At 43.3% G+C, this 22496-nt stretch overlaps 1 protein-coding gene across 2 annotated transcripts; it reads left to right on the top strand.

Annotated features, from left to right (window-relative positions):
* The first annotated feature begins 548 nt into the window (after positions 1-548).
* Positions 549-21428, top strand: LOC146707805 (uncharacterized). 2 transcript variants are annotated; one of them, XM_085459319.1, is made up of 10 exons: positions 549-724; positions 5926-6009; positions 9147-9241; positions 9535-9616; positions 10235-10604; positions 12392-12463; positions 14700-15844; positions 16612-17441; positions 17599-17835; positions 19579-21428. In XM_085459319.1, exons 1-10 carry the CDS (start codon positions 630-632, stop codon positions 19830-19832), a joined length of 3264 nt encoding a protein of 1087 aa, XP_085315445.1. In that variant the 5' UTR covers positions 549-629; the 3' UTR covers positions 19833-21428. The 2 variants fall into 2 exon arrangements, with proteins under 2 accessions (XP_085315445.1, XP_085315444.1); XM_085459318.1 differs by lacking the exon at positions 5926-6009.
* Positions 21429-22496: the final 1068 nt, after the last annotated feature.

Below are 22496 nucleotides of genomic sequence, written 5' to 3'. Positions count from 1 at the left end.
TTATAAATATAATAAATACCACTTAAATTTTAAAGGTCATATTATTATTGTTGTTATTATTATTATTCGTAATAGTAGTAGTAGCATTATTATTAATCCATTCAGAAGTTGGTCACTTTGCGGTATAGTTTCTTTTGTAAACCCGTAGATAAAAAGGGAGTGTAAAAGTGAGTAAAACAGTCTCATAAGTATGTTGTATTTTCTTTTGTTTGAATAAATAACATGAAACGATATTTTTCTTTTAATTTATTTTGCAATTCTCTCGTTTCAAGAGCTAATCACGCTTCTGAGAAACGGTCTACTTTTTCATCTGCTTGCTGGGCGCATCCATTTTCCCGTAGGGGTGGCCCACATCACCCTATTTAGTGAGCGATACGATATTTAACATTTTCTTGTTGTGAGGAAATTTAAACACTAGTTTAGTGAAGTCGTGTCTTGGTGCGATGTTTGCCGACTGGGGAGCCGTGACAGACCACAGCAGGTCGTGTTTTAGCATCCGTCGCACCCCTTCACCGAGTTGCTGTGGGAGCGTCTGGAATAACCTTGGTGTGAGCCAGTTGAGAGGCTGGAGAAGAGAGCGAGAGACTGAACGGTGAGGCGGCCGAAGATCAGCGATTGCTGGCGTGAACATGGCGGAGACTGTACGCTCACTCTTCGAGTACCGGGACCCGCACAGCCTGGATAGCGACGGAGAGGGAGTGAAACCAGCACCAACACCACGGGGGTGAGAGAGCCCGTTAACTATGAAATACAGGCTTTTAATAGTTTAAAAAAGAAACTGCTTTAACATACTGTTTTCCTACCCGTGACAGCTAGAGTCGGGTGGGTGTGTGCGCGCATGTACGCGTGAGGGTGTTTTGATGCAAGTAAAGTTACAATTACAGTTCATTCGTCGAGTTTGTCAGTGAGTGAACGTCCACTTGAGAGAAATTACACGAGAAACTCGCGTGTTTGTTTCGTTGTTACCTTGTTTTTTCCACCGTTAATTCCACCTTACAAAGCGGCTCCAAAAAGGGGTGTGCGCGCGTGCGTGAGCGAGCGTGCGACTGTTGTGTCTGAAGCTGTGTGTGTATGTGTGTGTGTGTGTGTGTGTGCGATAAGTGACAGAGTGAAGAATAATTAGCACAGACACACAGTTTCAGCTACAGTAACAACGCATGCACCACACACTTGTTACTTTTCCAGGTACGCGGGGAAAGATGGAGGTTAATAGTACGTTCTGTGTTAGTGTACATAACAAAAGTTTTCAGCACCACAATCCCACTGCTCACTGTCACAAAGTTATAAAAATGCTGGAATTAGTGTACTGTCAAAGCTGCCCTGTGTGTATCTCTCTGTGTAAGTGCGCGCCCGCGCCTGTGTGTAGGGCGCGCTCTCGTGTGTGTGTGTGATTGTGTGAGAGAAAGACACACACACACGCATAGGGAGGGGAGAGAGCGTGAGAGAGAAAGGAGCAGCTCTGTGTGTGTGTGTGTGTGTGTGTGTGTGTGTGTGTGTGTGTGTGTGTGTGTGTGTGTGTGTGTTAGAGCAGAGGAAGGAGGAGGGAATGTGTGTGTGAGGGATGGGAGGGGGAGAGAGTGTGTGCGTGACAGTGTGTGTGTGTGTGTGAGAGAGAGAGTGAGACAGAGATGAGGAGTGGGAGGGGGAGCACAGTGTGCAAGGAGTGTGTGACAAAGAGAACAGGAGTGTGTGTGTGTGTTTGGTGGTTGAGGGAATGAGTAAGTGTGTGTATGTTGGGAAGACAGGGGTGTGTTTGAAAGAAGAGAGAATGTGTTTTAAATGTGTTTTTCAGAGTGTGTGTGTGTGTGCTTTGTGTGTCTAGTTGTTTGTGAGTGTGTGTGCAACTGAAATAGAAAAATAGAAACTAATTTGTGTGTGTGTGATGGGGGGGGGGGGTAAATAGAGAGTGGGGCATGAAAGGTGTGTCTACGGTGAGGCACAAGAGAGGGACAGAGACAGAAAGGATTGTGAGACTGTGAAGGACATGTGTGTGTGAGTGTGTACGTGAGAGGAGCATATAAAAAGTGTATGTGTGTGTTTTGGTGTGTAACTGTGTGTGTGTGTGTGTGTGAAAGAGAGAGAGACAGAGATAGAGGGGAAGTGTGTTAGAGGCACAGAGAAGGGGAGGGGAGAGTGTGTTTGCGCATACGTGTGTGTTAGGAGAGTGGGGGAGGGAATGTGAGTGTTTGTTTGTGTGTTCATGTGTGTGTGTGTGTGTGTGTGTGTGTGTGTGAGAGAGAGACAGTGTAGGGAAGTGTGTGTGAGAGAGAGAGAGAGCAAGCACGAAGGACCGTGTTTATGTGAAACCAAGGAGTGTGTGGGTTTCAGTGTGTTTTTAGTAGGGATAACAATCACATGTGTGACTGGTAAAGAGTGTGTGTGTTGGCTAGTTGTTTAGGATTGTGTTAATTGTGCATGTTGTCTTAAGAGTAAACATTATTTTTGGGAGGTGTGTGTCAGAGATGGTGCAGAAAGTAGTGAGGGAGAGAAAGTGTGTGTCTTTAAGAAACTGAGGTGTGTGTGTTGGTGATGAGCAGAGGGTGGGGGGGTGGGATGGGGGTTAGAGAGGGAGAGTGTGTGTGTGTCAAAGAGGAGAAAGCTAGAGAAGATGGAGGGTGTGTGTTGCACACAGAGAGACAGCACACAGTGAGTGAGTGTGTGTGTGTGTGTTTAAGAGAGAGAGAGCAGGAGAGAGAGAGAGAGAGAGAGAGAGAGAGAGGAAAAGAGAAGGGAGGGTGTGTGACAGGGTGAGGATGTGCATGCGTGTGTGTATATGTGTGTGTGTGCGCATTCACTTGCATGCGTGCAAGCTTTTGAAACAGCAGGGGAGGGTGAGTTTAAGTGTGTGCTGTGTATGTGTGTGTCTTGGAAACTGAAAAAGAAGGCTTGGTAGCTGCATATGCTGCGTGTGTGCGTTTTCTGTGTTTGTGTATTTGTTCTGGTAGGAGGTGTGTGTGTGTGTGTGTGTGTGTGCGTGTGTGTGTGTTCGTCCGTCTGTGAGTGTGTGTGTTTGTTCTGCAGTCAGTAAGAAAGGGAGGGGTGTGTGTCAAGGGGGAGACAGACACAAGGTTTGTGTGTGTGTCTGTATGTGTGTGTAGCTCCTAGACAAGGGCAGTATGTTTGTGTGTGTCATACAGAGGGAAGGAGAGTGTTTATGCATCTACTTTGTTTATGAAAGAGGAAAGGACAGTGTGTGTATGTGCGTGCATGCTCAAAGGAAAAGTATGTTGATGTGTGTGTGTGTGTGTGTGTGTGTGTGTGTGTGTGTGTGTGTGCCTTGTGTGGGTGGTATGGTATATGTGAGAAGGGGGAGGAGTGTGTGTGTGTGTTTGTATCTCTTTTATTATTGAGGATTCTGTGTGTGTGAGTGTGTGTTGGAGAGAGAGAGAAAATATTCTGCATGAAGGACAGAGTATATGTGAGGCTTTATTGAGTGAGTTTGTGCATGAGTGTGTGTGAGATTGTGCATAATCCAAATGTATGTGGAGCGCAGAAACAGTTGCGTGACAAGAGGTTGTGTGTCTTTGCATCTGCCAGCACACGTAGTATTTGTTTGTTTGTGGCTGAGAAAGAATAATGGGTCTGATGGAACATGTGTGTATGCGTGCCGTACAGTGGAGGAGAAAATAAATTGTAGCAGATATGCATGAGTTTGAGAATCTGTAATGTACAGATTGAATGTGTGCGTGCTTGCTTTTGTGTGTGTGTAAATGAGGGAAAAAGTGTGTGTGTGTCAGAGATGGAACATGAGACTGTGGGTTTGGTTATTTGAGAGAAACTGAGCGCTGGGGAGAGAGAGAGAGAGAGTGTGTGTGTGTGCTTCACTGAGCTTTTCTATGTGTGTGTGTGTGTGTGTGTACACATGTGAGCTTTGGCGAGAGGGGGAGGGGTATGTGTGTGTGCGTGCATGTGAGCTTGGCTAGAGAGAGAGGATATTTGTGTGCACTTTGTGTGTATGTGTGTGTGTGTGTGTCAGAGAGTGAGTGTGTTTGCGTGCCTGTAAGCCTGAGAGGGAGGGGTGTGTGTGTGTGAGTGCGTGTGTGTGAGCGCCTGTTTGCGTATGTGTGTGGGTGTGTGTGTTTGTGCATGCATGTGGACTAGGGAGGGGGAGGGATGAGTGTGTGTATGTGTGTGTGTGTGTGTGTGTCCGCGCACATGTGGACTCTATGAGCTCTGTGTCTGTATGTGTGCTCACGCATATGTGGGTCTTGAGTATGGACTTGTTTGTGTACTTGTGCATGCATGTGGGTTGGCGAGAGGTGTGTGTGTGTGTGTGTGTGTGTGTGTGTGTGTGTGTGTGTTGGGAGTGAAGGAGGGAGAGAAGAATGAGAGAATCGATTGAGAGGGTGAGACAGGAATGGAGGGAGATATCGAAGGGTCAACTCGCCGAAGAAGTGGAGGTGAGACAGATTTGGTTGGCGAGAAAGTTCCCAGAAACTCAGTGAACCAGAACCGAATACACAGGCAGACGCTCAGAAGACCCAAAATAATCCAGCAAAATATAAATGGAGAAAAACTTTGGTTTTCTGGAAATAAGCTGCTAACCTGTTGGGAAGCTAAACCTGTCTGTCCCGAGTGGTTTCTGGCAGTATGTAGGCATCACTGCAGAGTCCCCCATGACTGCAGTCATATTCTGATAAGCTATAACTTCATCATGCTGTTGTTATTCTCACGTTGTTATTTAATCATCCGGTTTAGTTACCAAGTATCAGGGGTGTAACGATATTTGCTTCTTTGACTTTGTTTGCTTCAGCGCGCCCTGCGATCCACATAATTGCTGTCTGAAACTGCACCACGTGAGGCCAGATTGAAGTTTTTTTTTTTGGGAGCGCACAACCTGTTTTTTGTTTTTTTTAAAATACTGGCTGTTTGTCAACTACAGCGTGAACGCAGAGTTAGCCATCACAGCTGGGCACATAAAGTGCGATTTCTACTCATTTTTTTATTATGTGTTAACTCACTCCCCATTTTAACAAAAAAATTAACCCTTCTGTACATCCATAACCTGCAAGTGTTCTGCAATTTTTTAAATTCAGTTTTATTTATTTAACGCGAAATCACAACAACAGTTGCCTTAAGGGGCTTGATGTTGTAAGATGAATACTATAATACAGGTCAGTGCAGTATAATGTATTGTGGCTCCTTAATTTAATCACAATCACAATTATTTTGGTCAGTATTAAGATCAATGGAATTATTTAGGAGTTCTCACTGACTTTGAATAAATAGTGGATTTGTTCAAATTTCAACTATAATGTAAGCGAGCTAAACTGCTGCAGCCAAGGAATGAATTTGCTGGTACAAGTAAAGAAGATGGCAAAGCGCCACAATAGTCGTTTTATCTCACTTATATTGCTTTCATGAATGAACAGTTTAATTGATTGCACAATCCTAGCGCACTCTGATTTCAAGCATAGCAATTCCTGTAAAATGTATTCAGATTAAAGCAGATGGCCGAGTTCTCATGCTTACAAAAAAACAGAAAAGTCTTAAATTTGTAACTCTGTTATACTGAGAGTACAGGTGCTATTCATACAGTGTACCTAGATCATTTATTTACTCTTTCTTATGATATGAAAAGCCTAGCTAGTTTTTTACGCTATGTCCGATTGATCGAATATGTTTTGAGAACATGTTTGTCTGGCTCAAATTTTGAATATTTGGTTATTAAGCTAAGTGTATTAATTGTCAGTGTGCGACATAACACAGCAGAGTGTTGTCACAAAGCGCGTGTGGGTTGCTGGTTTTCACAGAGGATGTTATTATTGTAACGACTGGTCGGCCGCATGGTCATGTGGCTTTTTAAATTCTGTGATAAGTTGAAGAGCACAACTGTTGTGGAGGAGACGTTTCGGCTTTCATGCACGTTGAAACGCTCTATTGTGATTTGTTGGTGATTACCGGGTTGTTTCTCTTCTTTTTCAGATTTATTTGCAAATCAGGGTTTGTGTGTTTGTTTGGCACAGGCACAGGGAAGCTTAACAAGAGGAGGGGAGAAAATCTACATATGTGAGTGCAAATGAAGGCGCTCAGTCTTGTTTTACACTATCATAAACACACAGACATGTGCACACAGTATCATGAGATGGGAGTGGAGTGGATCAATAGAAAGACAGTGGGTCTGGTTGATATCTCCTCAGTGACTGTCCTCCCCTCCCTCTGTTCTGTCTCTGTATTATTTTTCTCATTTGCTCCCTTTTCCTACTTTTCTCCCTCTCTGTTTCCTACTGCTTCAGTTTTTTCCTTTCTAGCCCTTTTCCCCTTCCTCTTCTGTTTTTTTTGTTTCACTCTCTTGTCTGCATGCAAACACACACACACACAGACCCACACACACACACACACACACACACACACATGCACGCACTGACAGTAATGAACACTTCAAAATCCAAAGCACGATCTTCCTATGGCCTAGTTTTAAAAGCCTCCAATGTCATGTGAGTGAAAAATAGACTGACGGAAAACAATATTGAGATGTGTGGTAACAGAACTAGCCCAGATTCTGCAGAGGCAGAATCAGTTTGGCTCTTGTGAGTTTGGCTGTTTTGGCGTTGGATTTACACTGAAGAAGAAAATCTCACACGGCCATACTGGGCTCTCACAGGTGGCGGCATTCAGGCTCCATGGGGGTAATGGCACTCTCTTTAGTTTTGATCCGGGTGTCTCGAGTCCAAACACTCACAAGATGGCAGGCTCTTACTATGATTGATACAGTCATTATGTGTTGTATGTTGATTTGTCTCAGTTTAGTTTATTATGGCTCCTTGACACTCAACAGTACTTAAACTGTATTTATTTATTTACTGAATCTCTTTCTGGGGGAGGAAAGTGGCGGGCTGATTAGGATAATGTGGTATTTTCTCATTTAATGGCAAATTTTATTCAAATTAAATATCACTTTGACCAGTGGGATTTTTTCCTTTACTTTAAACAATAATAAACCACACATCCCATGCTACAGCCATTTTCACACATGCAATGCAGCCCTGAACGCAGATTTATCAGACAGGGTGAATGTGAGAACGCAAATGTCAGAGGCACTGGGATCAGACACTGGCGGGTCTTTAACCTAGTAGCTCCTTACTACAAAGTCTTATGTGTAGCCGGATTATTCGAACATTGTCTCAGTCTGCAGCCGTTTACCCCCAATGAGCAGGCGTTGTGTGCTGCCTATTGCATGCTCCACGCCGCCTCACCTAAAACCACACAGCGTATTATCAGTAGTGTGAATGCGTCTGTTTCCTGCTGCACGTGAGAAAGGACGGCTGGTTAAAATACCCTGACCATATTTGAAAGTGTTGCAAGTTCATTTGTGAAAATTTGTGACTTAAATTTGGTAAATTTTCATGTTTTCACACATGCAGTGCAGCCCAGATGGAGGTGCATGTAAGAATGCAGCAGTCTCGATAGCTTTCTACTATAGACTCTGCGTTATGTCTGATAACACACAGAACAATGTCTCGGATAATACTAATGCGATCGTGGCTCAAAAGTTGGGAGTTCGCCTTGTAATCGGAAGGTTGCCAGTTCGAGCCCCGGCTTGGACAGTCTCGGTCGTTGTGTCCTTGGGCAAGACACTTCACCTGTTGCCTACTGGTGGTGGTCAGAGGGCCTGGTGGCGCCAGTGTCCGGCAGCCTCGCCTCTGTCAGTGCGCCCCAGGGTGGCTGTGGCTACAATGTAGCTGCCATCACCAGTGTGTGAATGGGTGGATGACTGGATATGTAAAGCACTTTGGGGTCCTTAGGGACTAGTAAAGCGCTATATAAATACAGGCCATTTACCATTTTTTTATTTTAATGCCATTCACACACTTTGAATTATTGGATTGTGGAATGGGAGTAATATGTCCTTCTTCCCGCATGTGGCAAGTGATTGATTATTGATTATTTCAAGTAGTGAGAAACAGTCCAGTGAAGACTATCTGCTGTTGTGTGTTACACATGAGAAAGTGTCCTACGTTCATGTGTGAAAGTGGCTTACATCTGTAATTTGTGGTTAGTTTTTCACTCTGTTTCTGATATGAAGTATGCCCTAAAGTTTTTGAATCCTAAAAGTGCTGTTGGTGCAGTTCTGGGTGCGTGGTAATGTGCATGCTGTGCACATGATGGGACAATCCCAGTGCTGGCATCAGACTAATCCACTGATCAACAGGTGGTGCTAATGAGCCAAGAACAACAACAAGACCGTAGTGATTAATGCAGGGTCTAATAATTTACAGTTTGCATGAGATACGTTTTGTACGTGTTACTTTTTGTCTTTGTGGCCCCCTTCCACTACAGAAGAATCAAAGATTGAAAAAGCAGCATTAGAAACACATCCATTTGCCGCAGTGGACAGTTTTCATTGTTTTCAGCACTAAGTTTCACTGAACTACAGAGAGCTCTTTGTATGTTGTGACTGAAGTCTTCTCCATTGAAAGTATGAAAGCTGGATGTGATGTCATTGATTGTTCTCGTCATCACCAGTTCAATGTTTTGAACCTGCATGTGACGAGAGAGGTGCAAGTCTGACTGTGAACCTTCGTGCTCATTGGTTAATTACTAATTAGTCTTTCACACTGTCTGTGGTCTTCTCCAAGGGCTGCACAAACAGGGGTAAGCCACATATTTTTGACACTGCCCCCTAGTGACAGCACACAGGCACAACATGTATACCAACCAGTATCTGGAAAGCTGTGAAGGTCAGTGAAGTATAATGAATATAATATAAGGATGGCTAGCTGCTAATTACTGGGGATGTATTTGCCTCTTAAATAAAACATATTTGTTGCTCCCTGAGCCCTCTTTAATTTCTGAACCTGAATTGTGAGAAAAAGACGATTATATCCTCTTTGCCAAGAGTTTTGTTGGACTTGGACTGAGCGACTTCCTTAGTCAGTCGGTGCAGATCGTGTAAAATCCTAAACTCTACTAGATTTTCCTGTTGTTCCAGTCAAACACGGTGAAGAGCTGTTTAAATAACCATGTTCTACTTACTGTGCATTTTTGTTTGCTGATATTGGAGTTAGCCCTCAAATGTGGTCTGCATTGATTCATTAGGTGGCTATCAGTTTATTGATCATATCTGATTGATGTGAAGTTTGGCCAGTAGGCCAATTGATTAAATGATAATTGTGTGCTTTTGTGGGTCTGTTTGTTTTCTGCAGACGCGGCTGTGGGAGGAAGAGAAAAGGGACGCCCATGAAAGTCTTTGTAACGCCCACTGAGGAGGAGAGCGTGTCTGAACACAGGTTCAGCCCAGGTGTGTGTGTGTGTATTATTATTCTTACAGCAATGACCTGTGCATGTGCATGTTCATGTTTGTGTGTGATATATGTATCTGCATCTGTTGGTGTGTGTTTGTGACTGGTGTGGGTGCAGAGCATGTGACCTAGTTTTGTGTATGTGTCTGTGTGCTTGACTGTGTATGTGCTGCTATGTGCACTTGTGTATGTGCTGCTTCAGGAGATGGGGTGATGCCCTGTGTGTGTGCCCATGTGTTTCCCTGTGCACATGTTTGTAATCCTTTTATACTGACAGTTTCTGTGCTCTCAGGTGAACGAAAGGAGGCAGGAGAGAATAAACGTCCCATGCTGGACAGTCCTTTCTACAATTCAGAGCCTACTCCTCATCCCTGGTGAGTGTAAATTAAATAGTACTTCCTTTCCATCTTCTAGACAAAATAAATGGTGACTAACCTTCATTAATTCAACTCAGAATTCACCAATCAGAGCAGCAGCATCTGTAAACCCTGGGTGGATGAACTCCTGGCATATTTACTGTTTTTTGTATTTTTTTTTAACTTTATACATGACTCAAATGACTGATGAATTATAATAATTACTGTATATTCATTTTCTGTAAAGCAGCTACTTGTTTCAGCACTAGGAGCTCAGTCTGAGTGGAGTTTTTTTTCTCCTCCTCTTACCTCATGTTATGTATTTTCGTTGTTTTTTCCTACCAGCCTACCTTTCTGACATGTCTCCCCAATGTGATGTTTGTGTAAAGTTGGTCAGAAGGTTCCTTTGTAAGTGCGCATGCGCCATTAGCGTGCTGCCTGCTGTAACCCTAATTTCCTTCAGGATTAATAAAGTATTCTGATTCTGATTCTGAAACACAGCTAGAAAAGCAGAAACACAACATCTTTCCAGTCCTAAGAAAGTAGGAAAAAGCATAAGGACAGAACAGAATAATAAAAACAATATTATTTTAATAAAGGTGAATTTTACTTCCAATCCTCCACCTCCTTCATCAGTGGTCCATCGGAGCAGGCTCATGACAAGGTCTCCCCCGGACTCAAGCACGGCTCCTGCTCATCCTCTACACCAGCTCTGTCTCCAGCTGCTTCCTCAGCTGCAACACCAACGCCTGTCCCCGCCCCCGCCCCAGCCTCCGCTGCTTCAGCTCAGGCCCCCTCTCTGACCCCTGCGTCCACAGCTCCAGCTGCTCCAACAGCCTCCGCTCCGGCTCCGACAGCCAGCTCTTTCCCTCCCTCCCCTAACTGCCGTATCCGAGAGGTCCACTGCGGCAACCAGGTGCGACTGGTGGTTATTGCCATTCGAGACATCACCAAGGGCGAGGAGATCACTGTGGACTACAGCCTAACCGAGTGGGGCGAGAACCTGGTCAGTGTCATGGCACATATTACATCGAGACTTTTTCTCATCCTTAACCTCACATTAGTGCTTGCTTATGTTAGGGATCCTATAGACAGTCTAACAATGCAGAAAACCTGATGAAATGTTAGCGCTTGTTGCCAAAATTTGGTTCAAGGATTGACTGCTTTTTTCCAGTGTTTATCAGTCGCTCAGGGAGAAATTAGTTTTAAAAAGGTCTCCTCGTCAATAGTAGCCAGGATAGACCACAGCACAGTGCAGCCACAGGACATTTTGTTTTGATTGAACGTAGCTGCTCATGTTTGCTTTCTCTTTACAGCTCAATCATCTACTTAGCCAAACCTATAACAAAACAGTGTTTTTATGCCTACATAAAAGAAAACTCCCCCCAAAAAAAGATCTGGGCTCACCCCAAAGGAAAACCACCACATTAAAAAAGTAATTTAGTTAAGAATGGAATAGATTTGTATTTATCTAGTGGTCAGGCATGGCAGACTTCATTTAAATAAGGTAACACAGACTTATTATATATGGGCCAATCCTCTTTCTTTCACCCCCAAAGAGCCCATTTTTTGCTAGGAAAAAGCTTCACACTGTATGTAAAGGATGGACTGAGCCTCTGTGACATCACCTATTTGTTTGGTTTATAGTCACTGTTTTAAAGCCTCGAGCTCAGCTATGTGCGTAATGAGTGAGGGGTGGGTCTGACTGAGAAACTACGGACACTGCACACTCATGCAGCTGCGTCTTGTCAATCAAATGTCAGATAGACCATAATATAGAACATGAGCCATCATGTTCATCTTAATAAGACCTGAAACTAGCGAGACCACAAATTTATCAAGATAATGTTTACTGAGGTTATGGATCGAATGAGAAGTACTTAGAAGTACTGGACTTATTTTCGCAACTGGAAAAGTGACTCCCCCTGCTGACCATAAGAAATAACGCAGATATACCGCACATTTTCTTTTCAGCTGTGGAGACCACAGCCATCTTTTATATACACTCTTTGGCTGAAACTTCCTTTTAAGCTCAGGTGGAAAATCAGTTTTTAATCCAAACCCAACCGCTGGTTGAGGATAGGTCAAGGAAAGCCATTCACACTCTGAATATCACTGATGGCTTCAGATAGGCAACCATATGTACTCACATTCTTGGATCAGCTTCAAACACGTATCCCTGTTTCTCACACACACACACACACACACACACACACACACACACACTGCTCACACATTAATGTTACACACACAAGCTAAGCAAGGCATGGGGTTACCATGGTGATGGTTGAGCTCCAGCTCGCTTTCTACCTATAGTGCTTAAGCAACAGTCGCCATGGTTATTGCATGACATCTGTTCTTTTAATGGATCTCATTAGATCAGATCAATTTATTCAACAGGATGATGATACCAGAATCCATTTAGGAAGATTAAATTGACAAAAATGGAGAAATTGACATCAGTGGCTGCAGTGGAGCCAAGGCGGCTCACGTTCTGTTAGACTTTTGTTATTGGTTAATTGATTTGCTCTGTACCCGGCATTCCAGCATGATTGATAATCCCATTTTAATTTCTTATGAGAAGCTGACAGTGTTTGAATGCAAGTCTATTTGAACTTCTTTTTGCTTGGCTCGTTATTGAGACTTTTGGCGTCATAATCAACCTTTGCGCCTTGGGCCAACTGTGGAGGGCTATCCTTGTGCTCTCTGAGTGACAGCTGAGTCTGATTGTGATGGCAAACATTAATGTGCAGCGTGCTGGCTGTTTTAATGTGAGTGGTCTGTGTCCCGCAGGGTTTTCGTGGTACTGTTTCTCCCGCGCAACATGACTGCAGCTCTGACACCGAGACCAACAATATCAAAAAGGTAAAAGAAAAACACCACTTGGTTCCTAAAAGCACAAACAGTGATGTAAAAAACAAAACAAAAACCCTCGCAGCGTTGTAATTTTTAAAGATGTGACAAGTAGACTTTGCGCAGCACATGTAGTTACTGGGTAGGAGGGGCTGTTTTTGAAGTCTACAAAGGAAAAGCAACATTAATTTTTTTAAATAGACACTTTTTGAGCACATATCCCAACATGAAAATCTCTGTTCAATCGTAACTTCAAGCATTACAAAATATGAAGGTGCTTTAGAAGGTGCTTAAAAGCCAGAGCTTGTCTTCATAAAATCATCCCTTAAGTTTACTTATTGAACTTTTAGATCAATAAGTAAACAAAACAAGTTGTTGTGGCAAAACTAGTCAGCATGAATAAACTTTTAAATTCTATGTTGAATTCTAGGTGATGTCATTCTGCAGTTTAGCAACAGTTAAAAGTTAAAATCTCCTTTTCCTCCATACAAAGGCACCAGGGACTTGTGGGTAGTGTAGTATTTAGATCTGTCAGCCACACCCATATAAAGGGCAGAGAAAATGTGATTTGCCAGGAACAAAAGATTTAAAAATGACATTAAAACCAGAGGATCATTACATTAGAGTAGGGGTGGGCAATCTCAGTCCACCAGGGCCGGTGTCCTGCAGGTTTTAGATCTCACCTTGGGTCAACACACCTGAATCACATGATTAGTTCGTTACCAGGCCTCTGGAGAACTTCAGGACATGTTGAGGAGCTAATTTAGCCATTTAAATCAGCTGTGTTGGTTCGAGGACACATCTAAAACCTGCAGGGACACCGGCCCTCGTGGACTGAGATTGCCCACCCCTGCATTAGAGTAATTTCTTGGTTGTCTTTTCACATATCCCTAAATTACTTTCTAAATATGAATGAAATTTTTTTGTTAAATTAGGCTTTTAAAGTTTTCTCTATACATTGTAAGTATTAAACGAAAGCAAAATGGGTATTTTTTATATTTTCATCTCATAAATTAATAAACTGGCAATGTCGTATTACTCCTTGATGTTCACATGTTTTACTTTCATTGCTATAATAGCATTTTCTGCAAAAACACAGTAAGATAAGTAAGATAAGAGCATAGTGGAGTGTATGGTAACTGATAAATAAAAAACATTTTTTACTACAAGCCACATTTACCCATTCACTGATTCATAAAGAGCATTATTTTATGCCTTAAGGTGCTTTTTTCTATGAATCTCATACTCTCACTCCAGTGGCAATTTGAGGTTCAGCATCCTGCCCAAGTTGTTTTCCATTGCAATAGAGGAACATTTCAGTGTGGGTGGGGTTGTTATAGCAACACGGCCAATAAGTCCAGTGACGTCATTTGTATGCAACGCAAAGGCAACAGTGGTGGACATCAAGTTGATGGTACACCTGCTGCTAAACCTCTGTAGCTCTACGTTGGACCACTGTTTTAGTTCGTGTGTAACAACTTCCTCTCATTGCTGGATTTAAAAAATGGCAGGTTTGATTTTTGTAAAGAAGTCACTCTTATGACTCATTCACTGACGTCACAGTTTTGGCTCAACTTAGCTCACTTGGAACCCCGGATGAGAAGGTACTAAAACAGTACCAGGTACTACCAGTTAATGGGGAACTCTAAAAACTGAGTAGAGTCAAGTGAGTAAAACTAGTGGAAAAGAGGCTGTTGTGCCATGACAGCGTTTCACTAATCAGACTAACAAAAGTTAAACATGCCTTTAGTTGGGATATATTTATGTGAGCAGTGACATTTCAGTTTCATTGGTATGATCTCTAACAGTAATTCTGCCAATAAGTGATATAGTGGACAGCTTTGGAAAACAGCTGTGACTTGGTAGCTCTCAGTGTTTTACAGCAGTTAAACAAGAGCTGCAGTCATGAACTAAAAGCATCTCAGCTTGGCAACTTGTAGTTTTGTTTTGTTTTGTTTTTTTCCTGCACATATTGATCCTCAAGGTTTTATCAGTCTTGCCTATTAAAAATTCTGTTGACTATAATGCACTTATTCAAAGTGGATAGGATAAAAGTTAGGAATATTTTTGCAGATCTGTACAACACATATGTCTAAAGGGAAAAGAAAAAGGGTTCAGGAAGGAAATAACAAAGGTTATGAACTTCAGAAGACTTCAGTTATTTGAAAGTGGACAACTTTTGTGGTAATTTTATTACTACTGTTAAAAAAAACGCAGGCTAACACTTGTTGTTGTTTTTCACGTGCAGGAGGAGGAACCACTCCCCCTGACCACCCAGCAGCAGCAGCGGCAACAACAGCAGCAGGAATATGTCACCCCGTCGTGGTCCCTCTCCCCGTCATCCTCGCCCATCTCCCATTCTGATGCTAGTGACTCAGATGCTGGAGATGAGGACAACTCTAGCCCGCGTGGGCGTGCGATACGCCGGCGAAAGAAACGTCGAGGCACTCCTTCAAAGAAAAAGACCCCCCATCGGACCCCACCGGGGAGGCCGCCGCAAGTCTCCCCATCGAGCGGTCCTCATCACAACCGTCTGTTTCCTTCATCCCATTCTTCAGCGCAGTCTTCCCCACCCTGCTCGTCTTCATCCACTTCTGTGTCCTCAGCCAAGCCTGTGTTCAAACCTCCAGGTCCTTTGGCTTCCAACACTACATGCAGTGTCACCGCGAATGTCTCCAGAGGAGGAGTTTCCATAGACTCCATGCGCCAAACCTGCGAGTACTGTGGACGCCACTTCCGCTCCCTGGGCCGCCACTTAGATAAACACCATGCTCATCAGCCCGATGTTTGCTCCGCACTCGTCGAGCGCTACACGCAGATGCCCCGTCTGCAGGCACAGAACTCGAACCCGGCCTCAGCTCACACGCACACCCAGCAACGCTCGAAATTGTCACACGCTACAGGACAGAGCCGCGGTTCAGATCTATCACCAGGCAGCGTTCAGGATCTCTCCATGTCTCCGCCCACTCTCATGTCAGGTAACCAATCCCCTGCTCCCTGCAGTAGAAACTCCACCCCTCCTGTTCTGACTCCTCCACGAGGACAGAATGCAGTGCCGGTGTCAGTGCTTAAGAGGAGCCCGCCTCCTGTGGCTCTGACGCAGTCCAAGAAGGGAGCGATGAGGAAGCTTAAGAAAGAAAGGCAGGTGGAAGAGGAGGAGGAAGGCATGGATGAAGATGAAGAGGATGTGGAGGTTGTGGAGGTGAAGAGACCAATAGACGAGGATGAAGTAGAGCTGGTGTGCCCTCAGTCCTTCAGCACCAAGTTGGCCAAAGAGATACAGCCACCAAAAGAAGAGGAGGATGAGGAAGAGGAGGAAGAGGAGGAGGAAAATGGGGTGATGGAGGTAGAAGATGAAAGTGGGACAGAAGATAAGGAAAAGGACTTGCTGAGGTAACTTAGTCAGTGAATGAGTTGTAAAAGTTAAGGGTGTTACACACTGAACGCATTGCGTAAACAAAATTCAGAAGCTGACATGAAGCGATGATGAACTCACAACAAACTCCAAACTATTTGCCTCTGATGCCACCTAACTACACTGATAATAACAAATATTAATTATGTTGTCTGATAACACCGGCCTCCGTTTTTAATTAAATTTTTCATTTACTTTCATTATTTATAAAAAAAAATAACTGAGATTTTCAAATGTACCAACACTGTCACTAAAACCTGCCACAATGTTACCACAAGAGGAGTCAGTCTGATCTCAGCCATATACGGCAGCTAACATAGCAATTAACTTCATTTTTTTCCTAGGATTTCTGTAAATCTATAAATATAAACGAAAACAATCATGTGTCTGTTGCACTCTACGCAGAAAGATATTTGTATTCACTAGAACTTTACATTTGTGCTCAGCCACCTTCCTGTTTTATATTAATATAAGCAGGGTACAACCATATGGCAGCCAGCTGAGTTGAGTCCCCTCAAGTAGTCCTCATTGACAAAGGCTCATTCAGGCTGATGCTATAGTGGGAGCCTTTCTGCATTTATAAATTAAAGAACAAATAAGTTACCTGCAAACCTTCAAGAATATTTATGAGAGTGACTGCAGTCAGTCCAAGTCAATATTTGGTTTCCTGTATTGATACAGTATCGCCACACTATGCTGTATAGATTATTATTTTTTTTACCTACCTACTCCTTTTTTTTTGCAGTGGTTCGGGGCGTCACCACATGCTGCCCCTGCTCTCCTCGTTGTCCTCTCTGGTGCTGTACCTCCGCCGGCTGCAGCACTCGGCCTTCTTGTCTCTCTCTCGCCAGCTGCAGTCTGCCGAGGCCTGGCGCCTCCTCTGCCACTCCAGCCTGGCGCTCCTTATCCTGTATAACCGGCGGCGTGAGTGTGAGGTCTCTAAGCTGTCCATCAGTGAATATCGGGCCCGTATTACTCCTCAATGCCCTGTTCCTGTTCCACCTGGTGCCCCTCCAGCTCTTACCCCATTAGAGGCCTCCCTGTCGCCCTTTGAGCGCATGGTGCTTCCTCACCTCCCCAGAGTCGGAGTCCAGGGTAAACGAGGACGTGTCCAACCCCTCATCCTACCTCCTCACTGTGAGCCCTGTCTGGAGCTTCTCCTGCAGACACGGCAGGATGTAGGAGTTGACCCTGCAAACCCATACGTTTTTGCTCGACCCTACCACTCTCCTGCCACGCCACTGCGTGGCACCGATCTGCTGCGCAGCCTCGCTCGCTCCAGCGGTACCCGCAATCCCCGCGCCCTGACCCAGACCAGGGTTCGTCGACAGGTAGCGATCCTAACTCAGCTGCTGCTTCTCGGGGAAGGAGAGGAGCCCGGACAGCTTGGAGGCAGCGCTGTGGAGAGGCTCGAACACTTCCTTGAGAGGGAGTACCACGTGACGCAGAATTGTGCTGGTATTGGCCAGGACCCAGGCCTGATGGGCAGAGTGGGCCGGGTCGTGCTGTGTGGAGAGAGGGATGGAGTACTGTTCAGAGGAATGAGCCTGAACCACATCTGTCTGGAACTGGATGGTGAGATGGATGGACCGCTCGTGAATGAGTGATGTTTTGTCCTTGGATTGTAACTTTTCTTTCAGTTTTTTGTGAATGATTGAGTGTGACTGCAGTTTATTGGAAACAAACATTTTTAACATCAGGCTGATGAAGTTCTCTTCTTTGCTCTTTTCAGTCATGTCAGGAAACTCTGCAGACTCGTACTCGGAGGGAGAATCTGAAGGGGAGAATGTGAAGGAGAAGCCTGAGGTGCACGCCCCTGCTCCGGCTCTGAATCCTACACCCACCCTGCTGTATGTCAGGAAGGGCAAGAACAACGGGAGGGTCGGACGACCCAAGAAGCTCAAGAACAACCAGCCACCCCCTCCGCTTCCTCTTGACCCTCCACCCGCAAACCGCAGGAGAGGCACAGGTCAGCCTAAATCAGGTTTATTTGTGTGTCGAGTGTTATGTGCATTTGCACAATGCAATGAGATAGTTGTGTGTATACGATTTAAAAATAAAAACACTCACACCTAACAAGAAAATTGAAGCCGAATGCATTTATAACACCATTATTAGAATATGAAAAGGTGAAATGAGGAAGAAAAAAGGAGGGAAAGAAACTTCACAACATGAATGGTTCAAGCTGTTTTGTTTGTCAGAGAAAGTGAAGCCCAAGGTGAACTGGTGCATCTTTATCCCAGTAGGGAATATTCACTGGTTGAGTTACAGGAAATAAAAGCTCAATGTTGAAGTCACAAACATTTGATGTACCAAAGGAGCCTCAAGAAGTTGAAGGTTTAGGAGGTGCAAATAATTAAGGCAAGGCAAGTTTATTTGTATAGCACAATTCAACAACAAGGTGATTCAAAGTGCTTTACAGAGACATTAGAAACAAGAACAAATAAAAAGCATGATTTAAAATTAAGATGTTTCGTATTTGAAGTATCTTTAGTTCAGTTTTATTGGAAAGTAATGGATATATTTAGGGGTTTGGGGAATGATAAAGCATAGTATTGCAAATATTGTAACAATACCGACACCAAATATTGCTACTTTATTAAAATAATAAAAATTCTCTGGGAATACTATAACCAAGAGGGCATCCAACACTCAACACACTTAGCGTGACAAAGCTATCTCCTCATTTAGAGTAAACTAATAAATCAGTTACATGAGGAAAAATAGGATGTAACCTCCTTGCATCTACAAAAAAATACATAAAAGAAAATCAACAGCTGCCTGGTAAATGTATTGATGTTTTCTTTTTCCACATTCTGGGACCAATCGCAGTTTGTGGTGACTGATTGGTTGCCCAGAGCTTGAGAGTGGTGGACACCCAAAACCATTTTTGTTCACAAGGCGTTTGCACAGGTCACCTGATAGGAGGAGACCTTTCTGCAAACAGTCACAGTCTGACTTGGACTGACTGCAAACAACCTCAGAGACTGTCAAAGGTGGCCTGGTAGCACGTAGCACAAGTGGACATGGTTGGTATCGCTGCACAAAGGATGCAAAAAACACACCAAGCTGTCCCTTTTCAGGACATAATTTTTTACATAGAAATCAGTAGTGTCTTAGTTAATAGCTCCAAATAAAGAGCGATCTCAATAAACAGCAGTTGTGGAATCTGATGGGCACAAAATGTTTCTCTCAGTTTGTCACCACAGTCATTTTTTTCTCTCCAAGTTTGATTTGTTTGTTATTTTTCTGATAGAAGTGCTTCCTTCTCTAGAGCTGACTTAAGTGGTAATGAAGTGTTTCAGTTGCATCACTCCTCATTAAACAGTGTGTTGTCTGTTATGTGTGCAGTTGATAAAGAAATATTTTGTCTCTTGCCAAAAAATTAGTTGTGAGATTATTCTCTTTTAGTTAATTTACAGCACATTGTAATTTAACTGTACTGGCAGTAAATTTACAGTCGTATTAAGTTTACTTTTAGTCATATAGTTCAGAAATCTGTGGATCTTCCTGAGTTTCATCACCAGATCTTTATCTTTATCCGACTGGACCTCAGTTTTTATGCTAACATGGAAAAGAAATGTCAGAAAAACAGAAATGTAAACGCTCTCAGCTCTGTATTTTCTCCTGTTCAGCCATAAGCTTTGATTCAGAGTACGAGCTCTAAAAAATCATTTAACCTCTAACTCTGTTCCTCTTTTGTTCACTGCAGGAAAGCGAGGGGTCCTGAAGCGTCCCTGGTCAGAGGCTGAGCGCGCTGCAGTCGAGGAGCACCTGACCCAGAACATCAATGAGCTTCGCGTTCCTGCCAAGGCTGACTGTGAGCGCTGCCTGCAGCAGTGCCCCCTGCTGGTCAACAATCACCGCGACTGGCGAGCCATCAAGTTCTACTGCCACAACCGCATTCAGCTACTGAAGAAGAATCAGCGGCGTGAAAGCGAACCCCAGCCCCTCACTGTCTGCTGAGGGGGCGGGTTTTGGGTGGGTTGGGAGCCCGTAGGATGTTTATTTCGGTGCAGCTGATCAGAGCAGAATCTCAAATGGTACCTGCTGCCCACAAAATGCACTAATTTTGAGAGGACGGTCCTAAATTTAACACCGCTCTCTGGCAGTGCGGTTTGTTTTTGACGTGGCTTCTAATTTGGCACCTGATGGCATTTCATTTTGAGCTATACAAAAAGAAAAATTTGTGCCGCTCCATTTCAAGGTCTTAAAATTACACTCGAGTATTCGTGGTGGTCCTGGTTTTGACGGTTACAGTGGAAGTCTTGTTAAAAAGCAGTGCGCTTGGACTCGGGTGCCGTTTGAGACGTGCCGTGAGAGACCACAGCCTGTGCTGTGTTGTACATGGACATTTTTTTCCCTTCTTCTTACATGGATACACTAAACTGAAATGTAAACACAGGAGGAAACCAATCCCTACAGTGTTGTTATATGAACGTTGTGAAGTAGCATTAGTGTTTTCTGCACTCGGAGACGTTAATAGGACAAATGGCCCGCACTCGGGGGCCACACTTTCCTTCATAGCGGCTTTATAATTAGAATAGACCTAACTTCTGCTAACTGAGAAGAGAATAGCCAGATCTGTCCTCAAACAACTGCGTTGTTTTTTTTTTCATACAACTGACTGTGCAATTCTGTTCGCATAATATTTGGACCTTAATTTCCATGTGAGGTACTAGACGATGAATGAGTTATGCTCTTGAAGCTACTATAAAGTTTTTTTTTTAATTAATTGAAATGAATCTTCATTGTGATGGAGACAATGGGTTTCATGGCAGCGACAATTAAACGGCCTGTGAATGTTGTGAAGTTCTATTTGGATACCTAAGATGTTTAGTTAAATCACAAAGAGCTGTTGTGAAGCCTGTTGTCTTTCACGTCAACTGATACGGATAAATATTTTGCCCTGAGCAACTCTTATGTTTTAGCTATGATTTTGTGTCTTTCTGCCCATTGCACATTTTCATTCAAAGCAGTAAAAAAAGGTGCTATAGGCCAATAAGCTGGATATCACTTTATGTGTGGAGAGGAGATTTCCCTTGGTTGTGTTAAAAGTTACTTAAAAAATGGGCATTTATCAGAGGAGTGATTGTTCTGTGGCGCCACTTTTGTTGCATTGTCTGTCTTGTCCTTTTCAATGGCTAGAGCTCCTCCTCCTCTTTCTCTGTCCTTTCCCAGCCACACTACACAGTTTGCAGCTCGACCAGATTTTTATTTTTCAGTGTTGCTGGAAATCTGTGTCCATCAGAGTAAAACCTCCATAAAACCTCAAAATGGATACTTGAAGTAATTTAAACCTTTTGCAGAATCTTTGACCTTATCTCGCTCTAGCCTTGCCAGTTACATTGTACATAACAAATATATTATCATTGAGCTAACTGGTTGTTTGTGCTAGGCATTATGTAGCTTTCTCCATTTACAAGGTGTTGCTATCTGTACATAAGGCAGTTTTGTAAATACTCTACAGAGAAACAAAGAAAAAACACAATGTATGACATGCCTTGGTTATTGTGTTATGTTTTTTCTTTTTTATAAGTCTTATAAAAACTTAAAGATCTACGATTTGTGTTGTGGTTATTTAAAAAGCTGAAGTGTTTTATTCTGTTGGAAAAGAAACACTAGAAACACTAATGTCACCGGGTCTTAACTCAATGAAACACCTACACTTACAGGCCACTAAAGCACAGTAGTGTGAAAAAGTGATTGCACCCTTCCTAAGTTCCTATTGTTTTCCATGTTTGTCACACTCAAATGTTTCAGATGAAATGAATTTAAATATTACACAAAGATAACACAAGAAGGTGTTTATAATTATGGGGGGGGGGGGGGAATCCAAACCTACTTGGGCCTGTGTGAAACCTAATAACTGGTTGGGCCGCCCTTAGCAGCAACAACTATAATCAAGAGTTTGTGATAACTGGCAATGAGTCATTGGCAATGAACTGCCTTTATAAGGTCATGCCACAGCAACTCAATTGGTTTCAGGTCAGGACTTTGACTAGGCCGCTCCAAAGGTTTTTAACTGTTGGTATGACGTTAGTTTTCTGAAAAGCTGGAAAAACGTTGCCTCGTCTGATGAGTTTGAGGTTCTGCTGTGACATTCAGATGGTAGGGTCAGAATCTGGTGTTTATTTTTATTTATTTATTTTTCGCCTGTTCCGTTTGGTTCTTTTGCCATCAGAATTATTGTCTAAAAGTAAAGAAAGATGCCCAACAGATTTACTTTCCCAAATTTGATTCATCCTTGCTTTTATTGTTTATTTTATTTTCGCTTGCTACACACGGGACAGATATGACTGGGGGAAAGAAAAGGGAGAAAGAAAGTGGGAAAGAAAAACAGTGGGGAAGAGGAACGGTGATAAAGGGCAAAAAACAAAAACCAACAAAACAAACAGACAAAAAATACATATATCAATCACCTGGATCACCTGTTGAGAAAGAGAAAAAAAGCAAAAAAAGCAGCAATCATCGCGATGATCTATGTGAATACTAAATATTGAATATTATTGTGCCACACGTTGGATGGACAGCGCACAGTGTGCTTTGAGGTAGGAGCCAAAAAGGGTGTAGTTTGTGTGTGTGAGCACCTGTGTGTACACCTGTGAGCATGGACGCGCTGGTTTTTAA

Source organism: Copadichromis virginalis, linkage group LG6 (genome assembly GCF_057382275.1).
Source record: "Copadichromis virginalis isolate Kocher_CV1m ecotype Utaka linkage group LG6, C_Virginalis_male_GT1.1, whole genome shotgun sequence".
Taxonomy (NCBI): Eukaryota; Metazoa; Chordata; class Actinopteri; order Cichliformes; family Cichlidae; genus Copadichromis; species Copadichromis virginalis.
The sequence above is the reverse complement of the archived record's forward strand: the minus strand, read 5'-3'. Positions and strand labels throughout refer to the sequence as shown.